This window comes from Entelurus aequoreus, linkage group LG21, assembly GCF_033978785.1.
Source record: "Entelurus aequoreus isolate RoL-2023_Sb linkage group LG21, RoL_Eaeq_v1.1, whole genome shotgun sequence".
NCBI lineage: Eukaryota > Metazoa > Chordata > Actinopteri > Syngnathiformes > Syngnathidae > Entelurus > Entelurus aequoreus.
The window spans coordinates 48,289,401-48,313,910 of NC_084751.1; the positions used below are offsets into that span (position 1 = coordinate 48,289,401).

At 40.4% G+C, this 24,510-nt stretch overlaps 1 protein-coding gene across 1 annotated transcript in view; it reads right to left on the reverse strand.

The window, feature by feature from the left end:
* Positions 1–723: 723 nt before the first annotated feature.
* Positions 724–24,510, reverse strand: part of LOC133638790 (mothers against decapentaplegic homolog 2-like) — a 33,805-nt gene continuing 10,018 nt past the window's right edge. Inside the window, exons 3-11 of the mRNA XM_062031740.1 lie at positions 17,625–17,714; positions 14,673–14,866; positions 14,453–14,587; positions 14,026–14,100; positions 13,832–13,885; positions 12,092–12,304; positions 11,858–11,995; positions 9,837–9,981; positions 724–3,497 (exon numbers count right to left, since the gene is read on the reverse strand). Coding sequence (XP_061887724.1) covers positions 3,374–3,497; positions 9,837–9,981; positions 11,858–11,995; positions 12,092–12,304; positions 13,832–13,885; positions 14,026–14,100; positions 14,453–14,587; positions 14,673–14,866; positions 17,625–17,714 — 1,168 coding nt within the window. The 3' untranslated portion in view covers positions 724–3,373. The remainder of the gene's footprint in view (positions 3,498–9,836; positions 9,982–11,857; positions 11,996–12,091; positions 12,305–13,831; positions 13,886–14,025; positions 14,101–14,452; positions 14,588–14,672; positions 14,867–17,624; positions 17,715–24,510) is intronic.

The following is a 24,510-nucleotide window of genomic DNA, read 5'->3' on the forward strand; positions in this document are numbered from 1 at the left end:
GATACCAGATAGTGTATTTGTATGATAACTGATACCAGATAGTGTATTTGTATACCAGATAGTGTATTTGTATGATAACTGATACCAGCTAGTGTATTTGTATGATAACTGATACCAGATAGTGTATTTGTATGATAACTGATACCAGCTTGTATTTGTATAACTGATACCAGATAGTGTATTTGTATGATAACTGATACCAGATAGTGCATTTGTATAACTGATACCAGATAGTGTATTTGTATGATAACCGATACCAGCTAGTGTATTTGTATGATAACTGACCCTGCAACCAGCTAGTGGAACCATGTATTTTTTTACCAGCCAAGAACCAACCTCCGGGCTTTTTCATTGTCCTATTTAAAGCAGCAGTTCTATTGGCAGCAAAACAGACCCAGAGCATAATACTACCACCACCATGCGTGACGGTAGGTTTGGTGTTCCTTCACCTTTTCTCCTCCAAACATATTGCTGGGTATTGTGGCCAAACAGCTCCATTTTTGTTTCATCTGACCACAGAAGTTTCCTCCAGAAGGTCTTATCTTTGTCCATGTGATGTCAGATGAAACAAACTTTATTTTGGAATAAGGCTGTAACATAAAATGTGGCAAAAGTGAAGCATTGTGAATATTTTCCGAATTTACTGCAACTAGATTTGTTGAATTTGCAATTAGTGTTACTATTTCTAATGGTTTGACAAGACAACACAACAAACATCCTGACTGGAATCATAACAGCTTTATTAGTGTACACAGTCCCAAGTTGCTCACATATGAAGATCAGTGTTTGAAGAATCCTTACAGCTTGTTGTCTGATGGCCTATGTTGGCGGGAAGCCAGGAAAACATACAAATAAAGATGAGAGAAGAACTATACAAAACTACTCGAGACGTGAAGCAACTTTCCCCTGAAGTAGTAGTTTGTTTTGTTTTTTTTAGAGAGAAAATTCCCCAGAGGCTGTTTGGGAATCCACACTTGTCCTTCACAGAAGAACCAACAAGGTGTGTGTAGATGTGGCTCACACACACCTGGGCTCACACTCCCTCGGGAAGGGAAGAAGCCGACTATAAAGAACAAGGTGGCACTCGTTGAGAGGAGGAAAGGCTGGTTGGAAGCTGGCAATCTGCACACAAGTGATGGAACATCAAGGGGAACTACGAGTGAATACAATCTGAAGTCAATGCATAGAACAAACACTCGGTGGCACTGATACAACATCTTCTTACTGACCCGGCCATCCAACAAGTCATTGCCTAATGAGTACAAAGGAAAGGAAAGAAACACAACTGCTAGTTAAGTTTATGTACAAGTACGATCGCATTGGATCCGGAGGAGGAGGACTCAAAGAAAAGACTAGAAAAAGGCCACCCTGCAGGATCAGGTTTGTGATCAAAGTCATTCAACTCGTCAATATTCATCACCCTGTTGGACAACATGTCGCTTCCAATAGTTTGGAGTAAACGATGCATGTGGAATGTGACGTATTTACACCGACATCGTGCTTGTGCGCACATGAGCAACATTGGCCTGACAGGAACATTGAACATGAAAATGTAAACACACTCCGTGGAATTGAACACAAACACACAAGCTGCAGAGTTGTGTTTTTTTTTTTTAACAATGCAAACTGGAATGTTGCTGAAGGAAAGTAGACAGAATTCAATCAATGCATCATGTTAAAAAAAACTAAACAACTGTCATTCTGCATTGCTGAAGCTTTTTAAAAAAAAACTAACAAAAAACAACAACATGAGGACATGAAACATACAAATTGTGTTGGTAGAATCATGTTGTCATTGAAATAAGAGTTGAGAGGTGGCCATTATGTTAATAAACTTGTACAAATAATGCATTTAGTCTTTGGGACATCATAATCCATTTTGCAATTGGTGAAAGGTCCTTTTTAAAAGGGGATACAATAGCTTATATATTCTGAAAGTATTCAATTATAAAAAAGCAATTTCAAATCTCATTTTTAAGAAAGGAGGTAAAATAAAAAATATATTTTGGACAAATTATTTCACTGATTGTGTGAACACAACTTGGCCAAATGACAATTTCTTGTGTTTGTTCCCAAGCCTTGATTATTTCACATTTATATATATATCCATCTATTTTATACCACTTGTCCCTCTTGGGGTCGCAGTAGAGGGGGGCCAGAGCCTACCCCAGCTGCATTATATATATTTTTTTATTTTTTTAAACCATCAATACGGGGGAAAACAAAGCTCCAAACCTCAAATAACTGTGCTTGGTTTAAAACTTAAAGCTTAAATACATTTGATTGGAAACATGTGGACTCTAAACTGCTTTCAGATGAGGACAAGAACTCACTAAAATACCACATCAGCCAATTTATATAATAAAAGGAGAATCTTTTATGGTGATTATTTAAAAAATATGCTAATATTTTGCTTCTCTTGGGTTTTTTTCCCCCACATTCCTATCTGTACAATTTAAAAGCATGTCTTGCTGTTTTGGACATCAAAAAGGCAACTTTCTTGAAAGTGTTAATAAGGGTGCATCATTTGGGGGCAGTGCAATTACAATATTGAGGCCATTTTTCCAAACATTGTAGGACTCGTAACGATTGGGCGGGGGACCATGCGTCAGTTGGAGCGTCACCCAGAATGAGGGGAACAAACTGACAGCAGGGGGCGACGTTACAGTCGCCCCTTGATATAGGAAGATGACGTCATGGAGTAGAAGGAAGCAAGAGACAGAATGTGGACGTGGAATTCTAATTTAGCCCACCACTTTGACTGAAACGCAGCAGTGAGAAGGGAGATGCGAAGACGGGGGTGTTACTGTTCAATAAAAGACATCAACGTCCGCCATCCAGACAACAACGGACTGAGAGAAGGGCAAAGAAAACAATACTTTGGTCACTGAAACCAAGAAACACTTTGGTTGAACATGAACCCAGAGAGTGGCAGTTGGACTACAAGTCAACCTTGTGTAAACGAAAAACTCTTGACACTGGATCCAGCTTGTGGTGTGGCGTCTGCAGGCAGGGAGGTGTACTTGCTTCCCAGAAACAGTTGTTGAAGGTCTGGTTCAGCACCTCAGTCCAATACCTGAATGGATTCTGGGCTACCGTCATCCTTGAGTGACTTCAAACTGTTCCATTAGGTCCATGATGATCGGAATGTCCGCCTGAGGTGGATCCAGCAGAAGCAAAAAGGTGATCAGGCTTGCTGTGACGTCTACATTCCACTACGGCGCTGCTCTTTCTCTCATCTCTGAGGTTGACTTTCTTCTTCTTCTTCTTCTTGTGATGATGTTGCTCCGTCACCTCCGCATGGTGTCGTCCTTCAAGACGCTGGTCAAATGTTGTGCAAGGTCAAGTTTCTTCTGCAGAAGCTCCACGCCACTTATGACATACTGGAGCAGCGCACGGAGGGGGAACCCATCTGGGTCAGTACCTTGTCCAGCCACTGGAGGGGGCCGTTGAGGTGCAACTCGATCCAACAAGGTGTGCTGGTGACCGTCTGGCGTCTGGAGGGGTAAAGAACAAAAGATAGAGTGGTGGTCAAAAGTGTACGTACACGTGTAAAGAACATCATCTCATGGCTGTCTGGACTTTACAATCATTTCTTATTTGTTTGTGATGTAGTGATTGGAGCACATACTTGTTGCTCACAAAAAACATTCATGAAGTTTGCTTCTTTTATGAATTTATTATGGCTCTACTGAAAATGTGAGGGTGAAAAGTATACATACAGCAATGTTAATATTTGCTTACATGTCCCTTGGCAAGTTGACCTGCAATAAGACACTTTTGGTAGCCATCCACAAGCTTCTGCTTGACCACTTGACCACTCCTCTTGCGACTCTCTGACCAACCGTCCCTGCTGCCTTCATGGTCACACAAATAGTCTGGACATGCCAACAGCCAAACACTGTGGTATGCTGCCAACGCGCCCATACAGCAGACATTTATCCATGAAACATTAAAAAGCCGCAAAAAGCTGTTTGACATATTCCAGTCTGTTCCGTCTTGTCCTGACTCAACTCACGGTTGATTTGGTACACCAACACATCGCCTGTTGAGAAGTGACTTCCTGGGTCACTCACTCAAAGACAGGGTTGCCAGACGTAAGGACAGAAGCATGCGAGAGCTCCATGAAAACAAGTCACTTGTAATAAGCAGATAATACACAGACTTAGCAAACTGGACAGACAATCAGCTCAAAGGAGACACTACATTATAAGTTAAAGGCCTACTGAAATGAAATTGTTTTATTTAAACGGGGATAGCAGATCTATTCTATGTGTCATACTTGATCATTTCGCGATATTGCCATATTTTTGCTGAAAGGATTTAGTATAGAACAACGACGATAAAGATCGCAACTTTTGGTATCTGATAAAAAAAAGGCTTGCCCCTACCGGAAGTAGCGTGACGTAGTCAGTTGAACATATACGCAAAGTTCCCTATTGTTTACAATGATGGCCGCATGAAGTGAGAGAGATTCGGACCGAGAAAGCGACAATTTCCCCATTAATTTGAGCGAGGATGAAATATTTTTAAATGAGGAAAGTGCAAGTGAAGGACTAGTGGGGAGTGGAAGATGCTGTGAGAGGCGGGGGTGACCTGATATTCAGCTGGGAATGACTACAACAGTAAATAAACACAAGACATATATATACTCTATTAGCCACAACACAACCAGGCTTATATTTAATATGCCACAAACTAATCCCGCATAAAAACACCTAGGTGTTTGTTATGCTAGCTCCTAGCTCCTAGCTCGAGCTAGGTATAGCTCGAGCGGGTAATATGGACGGGATCCTGTATATATAACCCGCCAATACAATTCAAACACCTGCACAACACACACACTCACTCAGCCCAAACAACCGTTCACCTAACCCAAGGTTCATAAAGCTTATATATTTAATCAAAGTTACGTACATGACATGCACGTACTAGCAAGCAATCAAATGTTTGGAAGCGCGCGGGTGGGACCTGATATTCAGCTGGGAATGACTACAACAGTAAATAAACATAGGAAATATATATACTCTATTAGCCATAACACAACCAGGCTTATATTTAATATGACACAAATTAATCCCGCATAAAAACACCTAGGTGTTTGTTATGCTAGCTCCTAGCTCCTAGCTACTAGCTCGAGCTAGTTATAGCTCGAGCGGGTAATATGGACGGGATCCCGTATATATAACCCACCAATACAATTCAAACACCTGCACAACACACACACTCACTCAGCCCAAACAACCGTTCACCTAACCCAAGGTTCATAAAGCTTATATATTTAATCAAAGTTACGTACATGACACGCACGTACGGGCAAGCAATCAAATGTTTGGAAGCGCGCGGGTGGGACCTGATATTCAGCTGGGAATGACTACAACAATAAATAAACACAAGACATATATATACTCTATTAGCCACAACACAACCAGGCTTATATTTAATATGCCACAAATTAATCCTAATGCTAGCTCCTAGCTCCTAGCTACTAGCTCGAGCTAGTTATAGCAAGCGATCAAATGTTTGGAAGCGCAGCTGTGTACTCACGTTATCGCAACTGTGTATCCAAATCAAAGTCCTCCTGGTAAGAGTCTCTGTTGTCCGAGTTCTTCCATCTTGACTGCATCTTTCGGGAATGTAAACAAAGAAGCGCCGGCTGTGTACGTGTTGTTGCTGACTTCCCTCGCAAAATAGACACTTCGCACCGACAACTTTCTTCTTTGCTTGCTCAGCTTCTTTCTCCATAATGCAATGAACAAATTGCAACAGATTCACCAACACAGATGTCCAGAATACTGTGGAATAATGAGATGAAAACAGAGCTATTTTGTATTGACTTCAATGGTGTCCGAATACTTCCGTTTCAATGATTGACGTCACGCACATACGTCATCCTCAGAGGCGTTTCGAACCGGAAGTTTAGCGGGAAATTTAAAATGTCACTTTATAAGTTAACCCGGCCGTATTGGCATGTGTTGCAATGTTAAGATTTCATCATTGATATATAAACTATCAGACTGCGTGGTCGCTAGTAGTGGCTTTCAGTAGGCCTTTAAAGTTAAGTTAAAGTACCAATGATTGTCTCACACACACTAGGTGTGGCGAAATTATTCTCTGCATTTGACCCAACACCCTTGTTCACCCCCTGAGAGGTGAGGGGAGCAGTGAGCAGCGGCGGTGGCCGTGCCCGGGAATCATTTTTGGTGACTTAACACCCAATTCCAACCCTTGATGCTGAGTGCCAAGCAAGGAAGTAATGGCTCCCATTTTTATAGTCTTTGGTATGACTCGGCCGGGGTTTGAACTCACAACCTACCCATCTTAGGGCAGACACTCTAACCACTAGGCTTTGTAGTCCGCTAGCCAAGGTAAATGCTGTAAAACATTGATCGATTATTATATTAAAGGCCTACTGAAAGCCACTACTAGCGACCACGCAGTCTGATAGTTTATATATCAATGATGAAATCTTAACATTGCAACACATGCCAATACGGCCGGGTTAACTTATAAAGTGACATTTTACATTTCCCGCAAAACTTCCGGTTGAAAACGTCTATGTATGATGACGTATGCGCGTGACGTCAATGGTTGAAGCGGAAGTATTGGTACACCATTGTATCCAGTACAAACAGCTCTGTTTTCATCGCAAAATTCCACAGTATTCTGGACATCTGTGTTGGTGAATCTTTTGCAATTTGTTTAATAAACAATGGAGACAGCAAAGAAGAAAGCTGTAGGTGGGATCGGTGTATTAGCGGCTGGCTGCAGCAACACAACCAGGAGGACTTTGAGTTGGAGAGCAGACGCGCTATCCGACGCTAGCCGCCGACCGCATCGATGATCGGGTGAAGTCCTTCGTCGCGCCGTCGATCGCTGGAACGCAGGTGAGCCCGGGTGTTGATGAGCAGATGAGGGCTGGCGTAGGTGGAGAGCTAATGTGTTTAGCATAGCTCTGTCGAGGTCCCGTAGCTAAGTTAGCTTCAATGGCGTCGTTAGCAACAGCATTGCTTGGCTTCGCCAGGCGGCACAGCATTAACCGTGTAGTTACAGGTCCAGAGTTTGGTAGTATTGTTGATCTTCTGTCTATCCTTCCAGTCAGGGGCTTATTTCTTTTGTTTCTATCTGCATTTAAGCACGATGCTATCACGTTAGCTCCGTAGCTAAAGTGCTTCGCCGATGTATTGTCGTGGAGATAAAAGTCACTGTGAATGTCCATTTCGCGTTCTCGACTCTCATTTTCAAGAGGATATAGTATCCCAGGTGGTTTAAAATACAAATCTGTGATCCACAATAGAAAAAGGAGAGAGTGTGGAATCCAATGAGCCAGCTTGTACCTAAGTTACGGTCAGAGCGAAAAAAGATACGTTCTGCACTGCACTCTAGTCCTTCACTCTGACGTTCCTCATCCACGAATCTTTCATCCTGGCTCAAATTAATGGGGTAATCGTCGCTTTCTCGGTCCGAATCTCTCTCGCTGCTGGTGTAAACAATGGGGAAATGTGAGGAGCCTTTCAACCTGTGACGTCACGCTACTTCCGGTGCAGGCAAGGCTTTTTTTTATCAGCGACCAAAAGTTGCGAATGTTCTCTACTAAATCCTTTCAGCAAAAATATGGCAATATCGCGAAATGATCAAGTATGACACATAGAATGGATCTGCTATCCCCGTTTAAATACAAAAAATTCATTTCAGTAGGCCTTTAAGTTGGGGCACTCTCAAGATGAGGTACCACTGTAACACTCATTTCAAGAATTGGGTTTATAACTTGAACAAACCCTCTATAAAAAGTAATGGTACATACTGTACAATGGGGGGAAAAGCGGTATTTATTGCCCAAGACTAAGATGATTAAAGATGACTAACCAGACACAGCAGCTTAAGGCTGACCAATGAGGATACACCACTGACTGTGCTGTCTGGCTGCTGGGAGCCTCCAACATAAAAGCCGAGCCAGGGGCAGAACAGATGTTTGCTGGATTGGATGGATGGATGGTTAGACGAGCAGACAGACAAATGCCCTGTAATCTTGGGGTGTTTTAACACAAAAGGTGAATAGAGTAGAACTTATACACGTGCCTGGCAGATCAGAGTATGTCTCATGCTTGTTTACAGTGCAAATATGCCACTCTTACAGAATATGTATGATTCATACTCTGGGGAAGCTGGTACCGTATATATCAAGCAGTAAAATGACTACAAGAAATAGGTACTGTAGGTCAGATATAGGGACAAAAACAAACAATTAAGCAACAAACTTTTCCAGGTGCTCAACCCAAGAAAATCTATCCAGGAAGTGCCTCAACTTTATTCAACATTTCTGCAGTTTTAAGTTAACTGCCACCCGAGTGTTAAAAAAAGACGGTTCATCTTTTAACCCAGCATGAGACTTTAAACTGTTTTTAACTTTATTAACTGTTTTTATCTAACAAATTGTTCTTAAGATAATTTGTATTTGCTTTTTCAATGTGTATTTTACCTCTGTTTTAAATGTTATTTTTTAGTCTGTCCTTTGCCTGTAGTTTTTTGTGGTGTACAGCCCTTTGTTCTTCAACTGTGGTTGTTTTTAAAGGGATTTACAAATAAAGTTGGTATGGTATCTTATTTACAGGTGATATTGTTGAATGTCCCAGCAGGACTCGGCACCTACTGTATCTTCAACTGAAAATGTGGACTACACATAGGGTGACTATGAACATGGTGAGTCTAGAACACTGCAGTGTGAACCATAACACTACCAATGGTCGACCACTGATGATCGTAAAATCAAATCACAAATAAACTTTGAGAAGAACACTTATTATAACACTTGATTCTTACTGCCTTAAATTCCTAACTCCATGTAACTTGTAGTCCAGTGCTTCTCAATTATTTTCTGTCACGAGCCCTGTGGGGGACAGATTTTTACTGCAAAACCCCTTAATGTAATTACTATTAACAACTTGATAATATGTATTCATGTATCTGTACAACGCACTGTGTGAGTTACAATCTTAATAGATGCCTTTTTCTCTTTTTATTCCTGTCACAAACCTCCATTTCTTGGCTTACGTTAGCTCTGTTCCTGTGTGCTAACTACTTCAACTGGGTCAACCAGGAAGCCTCATTAATAGATTGAGCACTGCTGCCACCTAGCTGCAGCTATATAAACGTACACTAAATCCAATACATATTATCTAAAAGTACACTACCGTTCAAAAGTTTGGGGTCACATTGAAATGTCCTTATTTTCAATGAAGATAACTTTAAACTAGTCTTAACTTTAAAGAAATACACTCTATACATTGCTAATGTGGTAAATGACTATTCTAGCTGCAAATGTCTGCTTTTTGGTGCAATATCTACATAGGTGTATAGAGGCCCATTTCCAGAAACTATCACTCCAGTGTTCTAATGGTACAATGTGTTTGCTCATTGGCTCAGAAGGCTAATTGATGATTAGAAAACCCTTGTGCAATCATGTTCACACATCTGAAAACAGTTTAGCTCGTTACAGAAGCTACAAAACTGACCTTTCTTTGAGCAGATTGACTTTCTGGAGCATCACATTTGTGGGGTCAATTAAACGCTTAAAATGGCCAGAAAAAGAGAACTTTCATCTGAAACTCGACAGACTATTCTTGTTCTTAGAAATGAAGGCTATTCCACAAAATTGTTTGGGTGACCCCAAACTTTTGAACGGTAGTGTATGTAGTTTAAATGTAGATTAAAATCACCACAAATCGGCCAATTTTGAAGTTACACGTGTTGTAAAGTAGTCGCAAAATTCTAAGTTTTTTTCAACTGATTGTAGTCAACTCCTTCTTGACCAGAAGGTGATGTGCAAAGAGGCATACCTGTATTCAGCACCCCAGCCTTTAACAAAGCTCATCCTGATGGTGCACATCCTGGTCAGCTGGTAGACTGCCTCAAAACCCTGATTGACAGACTGGGCCAGCAGCGCAGCAAACTCTTGGTTATTAAAAATCTTCAGATTACAGCCTAGAAATGCAGAACATGTGGGATGAGGCTTCATTTGACTTGCACGGACAGAAACATCTTTGAACTCTTGTGTGGCGTGACATGCTTTGATAAGAGAGTTGAATGCATTGTAAGAACACAAATTGCCTTGACAAAATTCAACAGTGTGGAATGTCTCCATTGTATTGTGTTCTGAAGCAAAACAAAACAAGACAGTTTGTTCCACAACATAGTTCTCCAAAGACATGTTGATGGTGACAAGCTTAAGTGCTGTGAAACTGGCGGGCGTTACATGAGGGCTATTATTCACAAGCGGACATCTGCACGTGATGCTCGTGTTCCTTATGCGCAAATGTGTACAACATGGTTCACGCTGCTCTTTGGCCAAGAATGAAATGTTCAAAGTTGCATGGATACAAATTAGTCAGCGTGTGTGGGTGAGCAGCTGAGAGAAAAAAACAAGTCATGTTGTGAAGAGCATTGGCTGCGCTTCCTTGAGGAGATTTATTTTTCATATGAGTGTCATTTGTAGAAGGAGCTCATTACGTAATCACTAGGGGTGTAACGGTACACAAACATTGCGGTTCGGAACGTACCTCGGTTTAGAGGTCACGGTTCGGTTCATTTTCGGTACAGTAAGAAAACAAGAAAATATACATTTTTTGGTTATTTATTTACCAAATTTGTAAACAATGGCTTTATCCTTTTAACATTGGGAACACTATAATAATTCTGCCCACGTTAATCAACATTAAACTGCCTCAAGTTGTTGCTCGGATTAAATAAAAGGACAAAACTTTTCTTCTAAATATAAAAAGTGCAACATTGAAGTTTCATGCTTAATTTATTACAGCATTTGGGAAGCCTGTAGTTGATTTATTATGTAAATGTTATATTTGTATCAACATGTGATAGCAGGGACCCTGCCATTCAAAACTAGGCTGCTGCATTACTAATGATTCATGTAACTATAGCTGAAAAAATAGTACAATAGCAATAGGAGAGACTATTCATCCCTGAACACCTTGGAGTTCATGTAGGCTTAATGATGCACTTACATTATTATATCAACTATCAGAGACAGAAACTCTTCATTTAACATAATGTCCTTTTTTGCTGCTTCAACACAGCTCAATCAACACAGAAAAAGGTCAAGTGTAATAACAGTCAGACAGGGCTTTGCTGTCCGTAACACACACACACACAGCAAAATGAGCTAACGTTACGCTAAAAGCGAGTTAGCCTTCACCTCAAGCCAGGACTGCGAGCGAGCTGAGCTGCCTTTTATATTTCTAGAAGGTCAACGGGCTCATAGTGATGTTACTAGTAGTTGACTGGGAGGTGTTTATTATCATTTGGGGAGAGTCCGCAGCCTGATGCTTACCTGCTAAATGCTAAGCACTTGCACATGCGCTCTGAATACTCACTGCTGATTGGCTGTTACCGCTCTGTTTGTAACCAATCAGATGGTTGTGTGGGTGGGACAATGCTGGGTGCTGTGTAGAGGACTGACAGAAACAGAGGCAGAAGGAAGCGAAGGCGGCTACTTAATATGTTCGTGTGGAAACTCGTTCGGTACACCTCCGAACCGAACCGCAACCCCTGTACCGAAACGGTTCAATACAAATACACGTACCGTCACACCCCTAGTAATCACAATATGACATGTTTAGTTTCTCACATTCTGCAGCAACATACTACTTAGACTGACTTACTCTATTCTAATTTGGTCATCAATGTCATTTTGAGTGAATATGAATTAGTTATTTTTTTTTTTTTTATGACAGCCACACAATAAAATGAGGAGGAGCCCTGCCTGGGCCCAGTGGCCCAGTAAAAATACATCCTGATATGAGGTTTGAATTTCCTACAATTATAATAAAACTGGTGTAATTACCTGGAGGTATCTTGCAGACTGTGGCGGGGTGCCAGCCGTATCGTTGGTTGCAGTTGGGACTCTGGACAAAAATGGCACTGTCGCTGAGGCACTCGGCGAAAACCTCACCTCCAATGTAGTACAACCTCACGCCACGACCTGCAGGGTGCATTGCAAATATATAAGCATTAAAAACATATTCCAATGAAAATCTTCTCAGCCTTTGACTGGTAGGTGTGTTTACATAATAGATACCTATATGCCTCCTTGTCATTTCAACAGTCGCGTTCCTGTTGACGTTGCTGAGTAGTCCGAGGCAGAAACGTTCAGAGTTGGAGGGGTCAGTGAAGCCATCCACAGTAAGAGAAGGCTGCGACGCGTGGAAGGTTTCTCCAACTCGCTGGTTGAGCTCATAGTAGGCTATAGAGCACCAGAAAGCTGGTTCACTGTAGGTAACAGGCTGAAGGTCTGGTGGGGAAATCGGTTTCAATAAATACCTTTTGTTTTGAAAATGGTGACATTTAAACTCCAATGTAAACAAATAATTAATGGCTGCCATTTCTAATCTGAAATGTAAATGTATATGAGAGATGAGAGAAAAAATACAGTGACATGGTAGTTGTTCTATCACTGCAACTAAACAGCTCCCAAATAAAAACTTCAAATTGCTTACCAGACTAGTGCAAAATTGTAAATTGAATTGAGAATGTGAATTAAATTTGAATGGAGGTTGCAAACACAAAGTAGATTTGTCAGTTCCAGTTGGAATTGAAAAAGGTATACGGTTTTGAAATTCTAATTGATACTTTTGTTATACCAGAATCAACAACTCCTACCTTTGTCAAACTATTCCAAAGTCAAAATGCTCAATTAGTTCAGGACATTTAGCACTCTCTGTACTTACTGCTATCATGCTAGGTGTTACGACGCTAACTGTTAGCTTTATGCCAACAAAATTGGCCAACATGCTAAGTTATAGATACTCTTAGGCACTAACTTAAGCCTAACCCAGCATGCTAAGTGTTAGCATGCTAGCCAATTTTGTACATACAAAAATACAAGTCAATTGTTGTTACTATTTTTAAAATGATGGAAAAACACTTAAATTCCCAGAATAATTCACTTTATCCAAGTATAATGTACACACTCTTCTTTGTGATGCACTTATTACGGTCTCTGTGCAACCAGGATTTAAAGTTGCCTCCTCATAAAATGTCATCCAGAAAAGATATCTTTTAGCCAGCGAAGCCAAACATCAGTTGAAGTATTTACATCAATGAAAGTTAAATTGCTCGTTAACTTTTCTGAGAAACAACATTTTCCAGACTGATATGAACATGTCCACTGTGAAGGACACTGCTTGTCAGAAAGTAAAATAACTTTGTTTTACAGTGGATGTTTACAAAGACACTCAACTGTAGTTTTTTTTAAATATTTGCTTGAAACAGAGGATGTCCCCGCACAATTATTTGCACTTAAAATTTACATTTGTAGTAATAAATATGATTAGAACATTTTAGCTTTGTTTGTGTTCAATTACATTAAGTGTGCTTATCCTAAACATAACTGCCACAATTTTACACAGTGTAACATTTTAAAGCCTTTTATATATCGTACTGTGGCCTTAATACCCTGATAATATCCTATCGTAAGAGTTGGGACCGTTACATCGCTACCGACTAGGCTAACTAGCGAGTTTGTCGCCTCATTGTCTTGCAATTCAGTGTGGCGTTCAGGCTCCAGGAACAGCGAGTACTTGTGGCTAAAGCCAGCATTCAACAAATTGTGTTTAGATCTTATTTTTTGATATTGTAGTGGGTTTACATAATTCACTCAGGAATTTATCTGAATTGCAATACATTTAGTTCAACTTCCTGTAATTCCAATTCAACGTCCTGTGAAATGGAGCCAGTTCAATTAATTACCTCATATGGATCTATCGAAATTCAAAAACGGCAAGTGCTTTATAGAACGGAAGGCAGAAAGCAGACTTACCCAGGCCGTGACTGACTGGTGACAAGGTGTTGGGTGACAGTTCTGCTGGTGAACCTAGCACAGACAAGGCAATATGTACTGTATGTATTTGAAAGAGACGTCAATGTATCATCTGAAGTCTACCACTTAGCTGCAACTACTGCTAAAGTCCAACCTAGCAAGTAGACGTGACATTAAAAAAAAGACAAATTTACCTGATTCCATACTTTGATTCATCTGCTGGTCACTAGCCTCGCCATCCTCACTGATGTAGCCAGGCGGGGGAGTCTCTGCATTAGAAAATAATACATGAATTATGCTTACTTGAATGGCAGACAACAACAACAAATGTTCCTGCTGAGATGTAGTACTGGTTCATAACAGTCATCCAATACTTCTACTACGGTAGTTGGTTAAGCAATTCAAACCTTTTGTATATATAAAGTCAAAGTACAGTGGCTGAAGAAGTGGAACATACTCTGTGTTCACACTTTTGCCAAACCTAGTGTCAAAGGGTAGAAATAAAGGTATGCAACGCATATACATTTTGTAATATTTGAGTTTCTTTAGGGACTATGTGACACATTACAATCACATTGTAACATTATGAAGGTTTAGCATCTTGTGGTCCTGCATACAGACCTGGTATGTAGTTGTTTGGAGGATCTATGCCGGCAGGGAAATTGGTGTTTTCAGGGATTGAATTGGTAAAGTCATCTAAAGGTGGAAGCTCAGTCAAAATCTCTGTGTGGCGTGGCACCAACACTGGGGGCAGCACTGAAGACAAAAGAGGCCCAGATTGAACTTTGATGGCACCCTGATGAGATTTTGCGACAAATCTACTTCAAAAAGAGTTTCTTACCCGGCGTCTCCACCCTCTGGTAATGGTATGGGTTGACGCACACTTCATCCTTCTTGAGGTTGAAGGCAAACTGGCAGTTGTCAATGGCTCGCAGCTCATGGTGGCTGTGAAGATCTGGCCATCGCCACAAGCGACAGTAGATGACATGTGGCAGGCCCTTACGATGGGACACCTGAAGACGGCCATCCAGTGACCTGATTACATTTGAAAGAGGACGGCTATCACTTGCGAAACAAGGTATAACACAGCATTACCTAAAAAGAACACTTATAGCATTGAACACACCACGGTATTCACTGTGGAACTCATTTTCTATTTTACTGGATTCATTTAGTGCCAGGTAAGAAAATAAATATGATTCACAGTACACATATATTACACGTAGGGGTGTGCCGATTGATCGGCCACCGATTGGTATCGGTCGATTTTCGTGAAAAAGTACAGTTGTGGTCAAAAGTGTACATACACTTGTAAAGAACATCATGTCATGGCTGTCTTTAGTTTCCGATCATTTCTACAACTCTTATTTTTTTATGATGTAGTGATTGGAGCACATACTTGTTGGTCACAACAAACATTCATGAAGTTTCCTTCTTTTATGAATTTATGAGTCTACTGAAAATGTGAGCAAATCTGACATCACATGGACAAAGATAAGACCTTCTGGAGGAAAGTTCTGTGGTCAGATGAAAGCTTCTGCTTGAATTTTTGACCACTCCTCTTGACAAAATTGGTGCAGTTCAGCTAAATGTGTTGCTTTTCTGACATGGACTTGTTTCTTCAGCATTGTCCACACGTTTAAGTCAGGACTTTGGGAAGGCCATTCTAAAACCTTCATTGTAGCCTGATTTAGCCATTCCTTTACCACTTTTGAGGTGTGTTTGGGGTCATTGTCCTGTTGGAACACCCAACTGCGCCCAAGACCCAACCTCCGGGCTGATGATTTTCTAGGGTTCTAATTTCACAATATTATGTCAGACCCACTCGACATCCATTACTTTCGGTCTCCCCTAGAGGGGGGGGGGTTACCCACATATGCGGTCCTCTCCAAGGTTTCTCATAGTCATTCACATTGACGTCCCACTGGGGTGAGTTTTCCTTGCCCGTATGTGGGCTCTGTACCAAGGATGTCGTTGTGGCTTGTACAGCCCTTTGAGACACTTGTGATTTAGGGCTATATAAATAAACATTGATTGATTGATTGATTGATGATTTTAGGTTGCAGAAGCTTGCCAGAAAGCTTGTGGATGGCTACCAAAAGCGCCTTATTGCAGGTAAACTTGCCAAGGGACATGTAAGCAAATATTAACATTGCTGTATGTATACTTTTGACCCTCACATTTTCAGTAGACCCATAATAAATTCATAAAAGAAGCAAACTTCATGAATGTTTTTTGTGACCAACAAGTATGTGCTCCAAGCACTACATCACAAAAAAATAAGAGTTGCAGAAATTATTGGAAATTCAAGACAGCCATGACATGATGTTCTTTACACGTGTATGTAAACGTTTGACCACGACTGTATGTGAGCGGCTAACAGCTAAATATGTGCGTAATTTCCGGACTATAAGCCGCTACTTTTTCCCCTCGTTCTGGTCCCTGCGGCTTATAGAAGGGTGCGGCTTATTTACGGCCTGTTCTTCTCCGACACCGACGAAGAGGATTTTGGTGGTTTTAGTACGCAGGAGGAAGACGATGACACAATGATTAAAGACTGACTTTTCATATACCGGTAGGCTGGTTATTTTGATAACGTACAGGCGAGCACTTTGTAATACTTTGCACCGTTGTATTATTTGTACTCTGCACGAATGCTGTTCGCCATGTCAAAGATGTGAAAGTTTGATTGAATGATTGAAAGATTTATTGTTAATAAATGGGACGCTTTGCGTTCCCAAACAGTCATCTCTGTCCCGACAATCCCCTCCGTGGTAGCAGGAACCCCTATATACTACGCTAATTACACATCAAAACCCTGCGGCTTATAGTCGGGTGCGGCTTGTATATGGAGCAATCTGTATTTTCCCCTAAATTTAGCTGGTGCGGCTTATAGTCAGGTGCGGCTTATAGTCCGGAAATTACGGTAATTATAATCACCTCCATTACAGAAAATAAACTGCATTTCTTAGTATCTTAATTATCACTATCAAGTACCATATCACTGGATGACGGGGCTAAACTTGTTACCCACAGAGAGCAAGCCAGGAGCAGACATGCTAATTGCTAAGCTGGCTTTAAACACCACCAATTAATGGGTACTGAGTAAATTTTAAGAATGCAGATAAATAAGTTGCAACAAAAAGTAACAGTTTATAAATTAATTAAAAGTCTAGAGAGAGCATAATATAACCGCAACTGCTGGTGTGTCAGCATTGTCGCCATCAGTACACGACACGTAGGAGGGCGGATCCATCCAGAAATTGGTGGTGGATACGGGTAGTACCAGTATAAGATCCATACTAGAGTGCTTAGTAGGAATGGATTAAGGCAATATTTTTCTTTTATAAATCTCTTTTTTTTGTTCTTGTTTATAAACTCAGGGAATAAATTCCCTAGACACATATTTAAATGAGTAGTTTTTGCTTTTGTTCAGTTATTAGGTACTATTGACTTGTATTTTACTTAAACAATTGTATTTAATAGAGAAATAAGGAACTAGTTTAAATATTGTGTTGATATAGCAATCACCATAAATAAGTGGAAAAATAACTATAAACAATACTAATTTGTTTGTGTAGCAGATTGGTTATAGAATAGAAAGTACTTTATTGATCCCTGGGGGAAATTCAGCACCAATGGTTGCATTATATGAATGAACACGACTACAATACACTCAGTACAGTCGTTCTATTGGGTTAATCACATCCTAATGGTCAGAATGAGTGAAACACTTTACAGACAAGGTGGCATTGAAGCCATTGCATGTGTGTGTACATGTGAGTGTATTCACCTGTTGTGGTCATGGTATCCGTACATGCCTGCAGAGTCCCACTGTTCTATCATGTGGCCTGAGCCAAGACCCCATAGATCTGAGCAATTGCTACAGACACACAGAACACACACATGCACACAAGACACAAAAACATATAGGGCATGAGCAAAAAATGACAAAAATAAAATCCAACAGACAGTAAATGTGAGATGTTGTATTGAAAATAAGCAGGATGAAAGCACAAACATTAATGTAAACAGCTGACCTCCCACATGCTTAGTACTAAAAGAAGGGACGGAGGTGTGACAATTTGAAAAATGATGTGTGCAATAAGCATTGTAGAGTAGGTTTTCTTTGAAAACATTTAAATGAGGACAAATGGTGACAAGAAAGTAAAATTATTGTCTAAAAACTGCAGGTGTTGTAATGAAATTGTTTTGACCACTGGACAACTTGTTCAAATTAGTCGTAGTGCTGTATTTGTATTCAAGCAAACATTGCGGCCCATTAAGAAAGATATCCATTACTTGTTTTCAGGGTTGAACGTGGCATAAGCTCACGCTCGTTGCACATAAGTTCATACAATGTGCATTATTCTTAATATATTGCTACAGTATATTTTTTTATTGGGACGCGCCAATCCATCAGTATTAGCCGATTTATGAGAAAGAGTACGTGATCGGCCAATGACGACTAATGCCTTTCGACGCAAATCACAAAAAGACAATTCCCTCTGACACTGGATTTATTTTTAGTGCCTCGGCTGACAGCAGCTAAACGTGTATTTCCATAAACAGAGTAGAGCGCCTTCTCCAAGTTAATAATCCTCAATTTTGGCAAATAAACTGCATTTCTTACTAGTATCACAATCATTGGAGGAAAAGGCTAAACACGAGTAAGACTAAGCAGACAAAGGAACAGACAATCCCTAAACTAGCAACTAAACCAGATTGAAACAACTCAATAAATAAGTGCTTAGTAAACTAAGAAGTCTGGATGGAAACAAATTACAGCGATAGATAGATTTAAAAAGTCAGGAGAGAGGATATAATAACCATGAGCACCAAAGGAAGGGCAGATCAATCCTTATTTCTGTAGTCTCGATACCCAGGTCGCATCGGTATATGAATATTACCAGAGTGATTAGATCACAATTTCTTTCCACAAAAAGTTGTTTTTGTCCTTTTTTTTAATGTTTACAAACTCTGGGAATAATTTTCTGGACAGAGGAAGACTTTGAGGGCAAAAACCAAAAGATTTAAATGAGAAGTAGATAGTGGTTTTTGCTTTTGTTCAGGGTACTGTTGACTTTGTTCTGTTCAAATAATTGTTTGCAATGTACAATGGATGTGTTGATATAGTCTCACTGTCAAGCACTCAACAGAATCACATTTAAAAATGTACAGTTAATCTCATTGGTATCCAAATTGGCAGGATAAAACCCCTGCTTCTAAATAAATATGTGGGCTGGGTTTTGAACATTCCAGAAATGAGTACATACATAAATGCAAATGACAATTCAAAAGGTGTCAAGAAGACAAAACAATTGTGTTTAAAGGGGAACTGCACTTTTTTTTTTCCAATTTTGCCCATTTATTCACACTCATTATGTAAGACAAGAACACATATGTTTCTTATTTTAATGCATTCTAAATAGTAAATACATGCAATCAAAAGTCCGCTTACAATGTAGCCTATGGGAGTCGCTCTATTCTGCCGATTACACCCTTATAAAACATCCAAATAACTCCATTAAGGTTGTATATACATGCTGCAAGTATATATGTTTTGTAGTAAAGGACACATTTAATTTCAAAAACATCACAAAGTTCGCTTTTTTCCCCCAACATCATCACTAAATTGTCCCAAGTGTGTGAAAGTGAATGGTTGTCTATCTGTGTTGGCCCTGCTAGGAGGTGGCAACTTGTCCAGGGTGCACCCCGCCTTCCGCCCCAAGCAGCTGGGATAGGCTCCAGCACCCCCGCAAACCCTAGAGGGATGGATGGGTGGATGGATGGCACTGATAACTACTCACTGCAGACTTCATGAGAACCAACACACATAATAAAACATCACTTACTGGACAATGTTTGCTGTCATTAGGATGCCGACTGACAGAATGTTGTTAGGGGGGGACCAAGCGTCTTTTCCTGTCCTTCCCGACATTTGCGGCTCTAAATTGGATGTCAAAGTTGATCAAATCGTTGGAACACGTCCTCATCCTTCTACTACCCAGGTGAGAGGCATGATTTATGATCGAGAATAAACTTCCACAAGCAAGAAAGCAGCTAACTAAGTCCATCGTGTCAAAATAGGCACACAAGCTTCTGAGCTAGTTTGTCTGTGTTAGCGCTTATGATAACAACACCACTAATACCTGGTTAATATTCAAGTCACGAAATGTAAATGAGTATTGTTGGCGATTTTTGGATGGTTATTTATTGTGTTTTATGGGCGGAATAGAGGACTTTCTCTTGGTTCCATTGTAAGGTGACTTTTATTTACGAGTTAGAATGCATTAAAAATAAAACTGCATTGTCATGATGATTGTGAAAGATACGCAAAATTCCCCAAAAAAGTGCAGTTCCCTTTTAAGGGTTGCATATGGCTTGTTTATGAACAACAAACACCCCTACACACACACATCTAGACTAATCGAAACATTCCCTCTTTGGTTACAAGATATTTTCTTCAAGGAGCATGTGACCGATCAGTAACAGCAATTTCAAAATCTGTAATGGGAATCTGCATTGGGCTTGTCTCTATTAAAGGCCTACTGGAATTAATTTTTTTTATTTAAACGGGGATAGCAGATCCATTCTATGTGTCACACTTGATCATTTCGCGATATTGCCATATTTTTGCTGAAAGGATTTAGTATAGAACGACGACGATAAAGTTCGCAACTTTTGGTCGCTGATAAAAAAAAGCCTTGCCTACACCGGAAGTAGTGTGACGTCACAGGAGGAAGGATTCCTCACAATTCCCCGTTGTTTACAATGGAGCGAGAGAGATTCGGACCGAGAAAGCGACGATTACCCCATTAATTTGAGCGAGGATGAAAGATTTGTGGATGAGGAACATTAGAGTGAATAACTAGAGAGGCAGTGCAGGGTGTATCTTTTTTTGCTCTGACCGTAACTTAGGTACAAGGTCTCATTGGATTCCACACACTCTCCTTTTTCTATTGTGGATCACGGATTTGTATTTTAAACCACCTCGGATACTATATCCTCTTGAAAATGAGAGTCGAGAACGCGAAATGGACATTCACAGTGACTTTTATCTCCACGACAATACATCAGCGAAGCTCTTTAGCTACTGAGCTAACGTGATAGCATCTGGCTCAAATGCAGACAGAAACAAAATAAATAAATCCCTGACTGGAAGGATAGACAGAAGATCAACAATACTATTAAACCATGGACATGTAACTACACGGTTAATAATTCTCAGCCTGGCAAAGCTTAACAATGCTGTTGCTAACGACGCTGAAGCTACCTTAGCAACTTAGCAACCAGACCTCACAGAGCTATGATAAAAACATTAGCGCTCCACCTACGCCAGCCAGCCCTCATCTGCTCATCAACACCCGTGCTCACCTGCGTTCCAGTGATCGACGGCGCGACGAAGGACTTCACCCGATCACAGATGTCTGCTATCCAAGTAAGTCCTCTTGGTTGTGTTGCTACAGCCAGCCGCTAATACACCGATCCCACCTACAACTTTCTTCTTTGCAATCTCTATTGTTCATTAAACAAATTGCAAAAGATTCACCAACACAGATGTCCAGAATACTGTGGAATTGTTCGATGAAAACAGAGCAGTTTGTATGGTGACACATTGGGTACGAATACTTCCGTTGCCGTCGTGACGTCACGCGCATACGTCATCATACATAGATGTTTCCAACCGGAAGTTTAGCGGGAAATTTAAAATTGCACTTTATAAGTTAACCCAGCTGTATTGGCATGTGTTGCAATGTTAAGATTTCATCATTGATATATAAACTATCAGACTGCGTGGTCGCTAGTAGTGGCTTTCAGTAGGACTTTAAATGAATACAAGTGTCTCCACACAGAGCAATTTGGTGCTTGATTCTTTATCTAGCTATAATGACAATGGACTGATTACTGACTATAGCCGGTAAGTACCACCAGATTAAATCGAGATGTCTGCTGTCTTAAGTAAAATACACAACCACCATTTAATGCATGCGTTAGAAGCATTTAAACTCATACTAATAATAAGCATCCCACTTGTGCTTGTGTTCTTTCACACACTTCCTCCAACATCATTTTGAGTTCTAACAGACATTTATACCTGCTTCCTCCTGACTGTACACCTCGCCCACAAATGTGTGATTAGTCACAAATTCTAAAGGCAATAGTGTTAAAGTATATTAAAGCTCCATGCAGCCATTTCAGCTGTGCACTGATACATATTTAATACCACCAAACAGGGGGGAACAAACTCTACATCACAAGTTCACACTTTTATCAGCAACATTTTAAAAATCTGATTCTCATAGGTAGGACAAAATAATATGTTCATGTAATCTTGGCATGCGCACAATAATGACGACATAAATGCTGCTAAAAGCAGCTCTTTTACAATTTGTATCAATCGATGAGTGGGCAGATGCACATCATTTTGTGACCGTCTATGAAGTTTAAAACTCTATGTTTGACAAACGGGCTACTACAATCTCCATTTACAGCTGAACCTCAACAAAGTGATTGACATTGATCACATGCTTCCGTTGGGACTCGCTTGACATGGTTTTGATCAAGATAGTGTTTTGCCTGCTCATGTGATGTGGCTTGTGTACCTAATCCTCGGGACCTCTGAAGTCCACACTGTCAAAAAAATGACTTGTAAAAACTGTTTTATCACATAAGGATGCACTAAATACAGCACTTGCATAGTTAGTTGACTGAAATTTGGCAAATATAAATCAGTAAAGCATCTAGGATACAAACCACTGTTCTTGAAATAATCAAATACTATTGATGTCTAAAACGCATAAATATCACAAACAGTACAATGAAGAATATAAGAACAATGAAGTAACAGCGTCACAGATTGTCCAACAAATGTGAATTCTGGTCTAAGGTGATCGATGATTGCTCACAATCTCATCACAAAGGACTTAAGGTCAAGTTCTTACACACCAAACCCATCCAAGCATGTCTGTATGGAGCTTTGTTGTGCAGCCATGCTGGAACAGAGAAGTCTAACTCTTCCTGCAGAGTTAGAAGCATAGATTTGTGCTCAATGTTTGAAGTGCATTTTTCCAGAAGACTTTGGTGCAACGCCTGATTGTTAAGCAGTTCCACTGTATGTTTTGCAGGATTTTGTCCAGGGAGTTTATTGGCCAAGCAGCATGGTTTTTAGAAGAAAAAGTAAATTTCAAGAATTTCAGGCAAGCTCTCCTTACTAAAACTATCAAGTAGCAGAAGTTGGTGAAAGTTGGTTGGCTTCACATGCTGGGTTTTGGTTTCCTCCACCCTGGTTTCACTTCGCTCTTTCAATGCCAACCTGTGTGAAATGAATGAAGAAGCGAGTTCTCGGTTTCACAACTTCTATATTTTGTCCTGCAAGCCTGTTGAGTTGTGGCTTTAGGACACGTGGCCGACTACTGTGAAGTTATGTGTCAATTTATTCATTAATTAGTTCGGATTAGCTAGACTCAAGACAGGTAGCATGTTTTATCCGCTTAGGTTGAGTTATTACTATCCAGAGTAGCGATATCCATGTTTGTGTAGGAGAGACAAAAGGCCAGGGCTATTCAACTCAATTGTTTTAGGAGCTACATTTCCACAGAGCTAAGGACTAGTGGGCTAGACTTTTCTCTACACAATTACTCTTTTGTATATTCATGAGAATCTGCTGTTATTGTAGACTTACAGTAAAATAGCTAGTCAAAGATCTATATGTCAGCAGTACCAACAGTACCAATAATGGGTTAAACAGACGTCTAACTCGATTTATGTCTATTTACTTGTGTATCAAGAAAATATTCGTAACATTTTTATGCATTTTGCCATGCCCCAATGGTAGTGTTTTTTTAGCAGTGATAGTTATAGATAGTACGGTATTATTATGTTATGTTGATGTGTCTGAATTCCAATGAAGGCCCCCCTTGTCATGACTTGGTGCGAAAGTAGGGATGCAATGATTAACCGGTTTTATAATTAACCGTGATTAAAAACGTCACGGTTATTTAATCCCAAATGCTCTACTACACAATGTTTCAGTCCTCCTCACTCGCTATAAGCGGACTTTATGCTGGTACATTACTTTCGGCCCAACCTCCTGTATATGGAAGGAAAACAAAGTTGCTTAAACGCACTTATCAAGAAACTTCCTAGTATGCTACATTAGCTTAAAAAGGGCAGAGGGACAAAGCATCGAACTGATCCCACTCCAAAAAAAGTTAAAATGACAGGGCGAGTCATTGAAGACCATGGCGCACTTATTTTGCAAAACCAGCCAGAAGATATTTGCAGCTAAAGAGTCTGATAAGTCCAATATGGAGCAATAATTGTGGAGTTAAATTATGTTGGTGGGAAGATTCTTAATGAAGAATTGAATTGGTAAAGAGTTAAATACGAACATTCGACACTTAAGTAAAGTGGACGGCGTGGCGCAGTTGGTAGAGTGGCCGTGCCAGCAATCGGAAGGTTGCTGGTTACTGGGGTTCAATCCCCACCTTCTACCATCCTAGTCACATCCGTTGTGTCCTTGGGCAAGACACTTCACCCTTGCTCCTGATGGCTGCTGGTTAGCGCCTTGCATGGCAGCTCCCGCCATCAGTGTGTGAATGTGTGTGTGAATGGGTGAATGTGAAAATACTGTCAAAGCGCTTTGAGTACCTTGAAGGTAGAAAAGCGCTATACAA